At 32.6% G+C, this 5,463-nt stretch overlaps 1 protein-coding gene across 1 annotated transcript; it reads right to left on the bottom strand.

The window, feature by feature from the left end:
* Positions 1-845: 845 nt before the first annotated feature.
* On the bottom strand, positions 846-1,885 carry LOC132205188 (uncharacterized). The gene is made up of 2 exons (XM_059634121.1): positions 1,784-1,885; positions 846-1,322 (listed from the first exon to the last, which is right to left on the bottom strand). The coding sequence occupies exons 1-2, from the start codon at positions 1,799-1,801 to the stop codon at positions 984-986; spliced, it is 357 nt and encodes a 118-aa protein (XP_059490104.1). The 5' UTR covers positions 1,802-1,885; the 3' UTR covers positions 846-983.
* Between the last annotated feature and the right edge of the window lie 3,578 nt (positions 1,886-5,463).

The following is a 5,463-nucleotide window of genomic DNA, read 5'->3' as shown; positions in this document are numbered from 1 at the left end:
CCTCGTCATTATCACCCATCTTTACGCGTAATCAAAATCATGAAGAGAGAGCCCCGGGCAAACGTATCAACTTGTAATCACGATGAGAGAGATGCAGAGGTGTGCATGACAGCTTATCTGAAATATAGTTTTGACGTCGCGCATCTCTAGGCTCACTCCGCGGCAGCAGACGCGATTGATGTGGGAACACGTTTAGTTATTTGGGCTTGACTAAAACTTTAAATTTGCGTATTTTGTACGGAGATTTGCTCACATTTGAAAATAATGCAACATTGAGATGATGAATAACTGGACTCAAAAGTAAAATATTAATAATTGAGCGTTTCCAAATAACATCATAAAGTGTTTGGATGCAATTTCACATCAGTATTTTTTTTTATAATTTCATTTAAAATAAAAAAACCTCCTTCAAAATATTCCAAAATTTTAGATATAACGCTCAATTAAGTTCCCTTGTGTCAGAAATGAACACAATTAAAAGAAAGATAGAGGACACAATAATTTAGCGGCTCAAAAAATTCAATTGGTATTTTTTTTTTAATTAAGAATAATATTTAATTATTCAAATATTCTAAATATTTTTCGATGCCATTTTTCAATTGAACTTCATGCAAAAAATGAAAGTATCTTCTATAAGAAGGAAAATTTTTAACAGAATCATTTTTCATAATATCAATTTAAATTTTGAGGTCTAACTACTCATTTATTTTATTTATTTTTATTTTATAAGATTTAGTGGTACTTCCTTTGTTGATATTTATATCAATTTAGGAAGTGTGTTTTTTTAATAAATTCCCTTGGCATCTACTTATAAATTGTGATAAAAAAGAAATAGCCATTTAAAATAACATTGCTATTTTTTGGCAGAAATATTTCCTTACAACAATTCTTTAAAAAATGTAATGAAGAATGAAATAAAAAAAATTAAATGATTTCCAAATGGTACTATTTATGGTTAGTACTCAAATGTTGCAATACAGCGTTTATTTAGCTGGTGCTGGCTGTTCGACAGGTGGTTTGCTGTCAATAGGCTTCTCGGCCCCATCAACAGGAACAGATGCGGGAGTAGTGGTGCTGGTGGTTCTGGTGGTGCTGATGTTGGGATTTCTAGCACCGACCCTTCTAACCTTTTTCGCTTTGCCTCCTAGCTTTGAATTGATTCCAGGAGTTGACTTGGTCTTGCCCTCAACATTGCCACTGTTTTTGATATTTTTGAAGTTTCCAGCAGAAACTGCCTTTTTTTCCTCCAAAATTTTCTTGGGTTCCGGTTCAGCTGAAGTGTTAGTGCAGATCACCACAAGAGTGACAGCGAGGAAAATAACCTGTTTAAAAATAATTTTTTTTTGTAATTTATCAAAAACGTTGATTAATGTAGAAAATTTTTAATATATTCAAAGTGTTGAGCAAATAAACTTATTTATATTTAAAATTTATATATGTCGTCTTATTAAAATCAAATAATATCAATGAAATAATAATTATCTGAAAATGGATTGTTACGCCAAACGTGCACATATATTTTAATATTTATAAATTTTGTAATTTTATTTTTAAAATTAATTTTGTATTTAAAAATTGCAAACATATATTTTTTTTAAATTGAAATTTTCAAAAGTCAAAAGTTGAGTAGATAAGATTGAAAATTGGCTCCACAGAGTATTGATTTCCTTCGCTCAGTTTCTGCATTTGACAACTAATTTGATCTTTTAAAATCCTAAATCTTTTGTAAGTAATCAGTAGAGGAAATATTTTTCAGAAATAGCAGTTTGAAACATAATCTTACAGTTGTAGCGGTACGCATTTTGCACAGGTCCCTGGTCCAGGTACTTTTGTGTTAATTTTGCATTTATCTCCAGCATTTATATAGTGAGACCAGCGGAAGTTCCCAGGCAATATATCATCCTAGCTCGTCAAAGTCAAGCCATTGCTAAACGCTGCAACATCTGCATCGCTTTTTACAATGTCACAGGAAGGACAGATACGTGCTGGTAGCCATGAAAAACCAAAAGCTACGCTAAAAGGTAATAATTGTTATGTAACGAAAATAAAAATAAATTACATAAATTTTTATTAAAAATAGGAAAAATATGTTATAGATTAAAAAATTAGTTAAAAAAAGTAAAGGTGCGGAAAATATTCAAAAAATAACATGTGACTTAGCAGCAAATTAGTCCAAAAGATATTTATGCTCTCTGATGTTTTCCATTGCTAGTTCCTTTACAAATTAATAATTAATTAATACAGTATTAAAAATATTCAGTTTAAAAAATTAAATGTAAAGATTAAGCATCTTTTCATATTGAGGATAATTTATATTCTAAAACTTTTTAATCAGTGATATTTTACCAATTATATTATGAATATTAAATTTTATAAAATTCCTGAACTCTGAAAAAAAAACTAGAACATGAAATATTGCAGGGCACTTTCCAAGAATAATGAGGTCGATATCTTGATTAAAAAGTGTGTAAGATTAATATCAAAATTTACTTAAAATTCGCAAAATCGGAAGGAAAAAAACGATTTTACAGGAACGAAATGTATCTAAATGATGAGCTGATTAGTAGAAATTCGTGATAAGTAATATTTCGCAAAATTATTTAATAATTCTATACATTAATTTCCAATATTAATTATTCCACACGTAGCTGATCCAAACCCTTTCCAGCTGCTTTCCAGTTTGTGTTTTGATTATCAGCATGTCGCCCCCAAGGCTTAAATTTCTTCGAAATTCCGCTTGTGTGCGTTTGATGAATATGTAAACGGCGTCAATCCCCCGATAAATTAGACATCATAGGCAAATAGTGGTTCGCTGCCATCACCATGATAATAAAAGCCTCTAGGAGATCTGTGCCAGCGCGAATTTGCATCTCCTTAAAGATGCAAGAATAATAAGCCCCGACCCTTTGAGACATCAGAAATTGGCAGCGAGGCGGCATTCAATATCGCAAAATATGTAAATTTTGGTTTGCGATCTCGCAAACTCGACAATAAGGACGAGAGAGAAGTTTCTCGCCGGATGAATGAGGATGCTGAAGGAGTTGGAATATAATCGGGGCGGGTGCCGAGGAAGCGCGATAATTTATACTGCGCGATAGCTGCTCCCTGATCTGCAATATAATTCGCACCGCTCTCCATGCATACATTGACAATTAACACCAGCAAGATGGTTCAACTAACCAAAATGAAATTTGGGAAATTTGCATCTAGCTTGAGAGGCCAACATTATACAAAAGTTATTTTTTAAATGAATGGTTATATTCTAAAAAGAAAGGAAAATTATAACAGAAAGAATATTTTTAATTTGAATGCCATCTTCATTTTTTATTCTAAATTTGAATTAATTTTCATTCACTGTCTAAAAAAGTTTTAAAACTTTTCACCATTTTTTTATCTATAAATTATTGGTGTAGGTTTTAAAATTTTAAAATTATAACAGAACTTTAAGGGTAAATAATATATTTTTATAATTTTATTTCTTGAAAAATTGCAAGTGATTTCAGAACTGCACGTAATTTACTGCCTTTCCAAAAATATGATTTTGAAAAAGAAAAAATAACCGGATAGGGTGAGAAATGCGTTTCGGAATGCGTTTGCGGTGTCTCTTCATTTTATTCAAACTATTTTATTATTCCGGGCCAGAAAAGAATGTGAAAGTCGTAAAAAAATATGGCAGCAATTGAATGTTTTGCATTCGACCGCGCCAGCTCTCTGCCTCGCCCGCCGCGGAAATAAAAAGAGGGACTGACTTTTTATACTTTTGCCGCCGCAAAACCTCAAAATGCGCTCGGTTTTTGGAAACAACGTTTGCACGTTCAAAAACAGTTTACGCTCAACTGAATTGTTTTCAATTATACACGCCCACGGCAAAAGTGCTGATGATTTTAATAAAGGAAGTCTGTGAATTTCTAGCGAGAGGGCTGCACCATAAATATTTTCACTCCATCCCCCTTAATCAAGGAATGGTAATAATCATTGAGGCCATAAAACGCGCCGCTGCTCGTCCCATTTGATTACTCTGGAGCTGCTCATGGTGGGTGGATCGTCGCTGTGCTTCGGCACGGAGACGACGAAGAAAATATTTCACGTCGGCAATATTGAATTCATTAAACGCTAGACGTTATTTATAGACATCTATATAGACTTAATAAAGAAAGAATTTGAATATTTCGCGCACTTTGAATATAGGGGATTGGGTGAATTATTGCGAATATTTGCACACCCCTCGCGCGCACCGCATACAAACGGACGTGGGATGAGAGGGTGCCATGCCACTGCACACACGTGTGCAGCCATAGGAGATTAACTCCTTTTTTCCGTGAAAAGCCAAAGTCGAGTTATTGCTGCCTCTCTCAAAATGCAGCCGTGAGGCCATTGAAAGGGGTTTATTTTGTAGTTTTATCAAGAAAGTTAATTGTAGAGATTTTAAGATGGGTTAAATTCAAAATTAAATATCTAAATAGATTTCAGTTTCCATGATGTGAAAAATTGAGACTGATAATAAAAAGAAAAATGAAATCTATTTTCAGTAAAAATGAAAGTGTTTTATTTATTATCTTTATGGGAAAAAATTCCCTATCTAATTATGGCGAAAAAATCCGCAGTATATAATGTAATTTCAATGAAACCTTGACCCTTTAGCTTTTTAAGTTAAATTTTATTTCCAGTTTCTTTTTTTTTTAAACTGACTTTGTGCTCATATGATAATGATAAGCAGTTCCATGAACTCACACTTAACGACAAAATAAAAGTAATTGCCTTTTTCCCGTCAAAAGTGGGACTCGAACTGCTTCTGTTATCACTGCAATTTACAAAAAGAAAAGGTTTTTCTTTCTAAGGGTGAGAAATGCATTGGAACGAATATTCTAAAAAAAGCCAAAAGTAGGATTCAATTTTGTAAACATGGCCACTCATTTCTTTGCGATCGATAGAAAAATTATTGTAGCTTGGATTTTTAATTTTTCGCATACAAATGCAGAAAATTTGACAAGTCTAAATGGGTGTAAGTAACAAAATTTGTTTCCAAATCACCAAAACATGTCGAATTGCAGAAATTTCAATCAAATATATATTCATTCTTGCCAGGAAATGATTTTTTTGAAAACTAGTTCATCAAACGCTATACACGTGTGCTTTTTCCCCCGATCAAAAGCAGAATTCAACACTCGAATTTAGATAACAAAATAAATGCCCTACTGTCTTTCGCACCGAGCGGAAAAGAGCACTTTAATTTTACCTTCAATAGCAAAGGAGGTCAAAGCACAGCCTTTTTGTTTCGTGGCCGTGGTAGTCGGTTTTGAATAAGAAAAAATATAAGTAAAATTGGTTGTACTCTTAGAATTTCAATATAATAAATGTTTCTATTTGCGGGACAATCAAAGAAAAATATAAATTTCGCAATTTTCCTCTGTTGTGTTAACTATTTAAATTCTTAAAAATATTTAATTTTTGTTAGTTGTTTTC

This window comes from Neocloeon triangulifer, unplaced genomic scaffold (genome assembly GCF_031216515.1).
Source record: "Neocloeon triangulifer isolate White Clay Creek 2 clone unplaced genomic scaffold, ASM3121651v1 ptg000002l, whole genome shotgun sequence".
Taxonomy (NCBI): domain Eukaryota; kingdom Metazoa; phylum Arthropoda; class Insecta; order Ephemeroptera; family Baetidae; genus Neocloeon; species Neocloeon triangulifer.
This window is presented reverse-complemented; position numbering and strand designations above follow the sequence as displayed.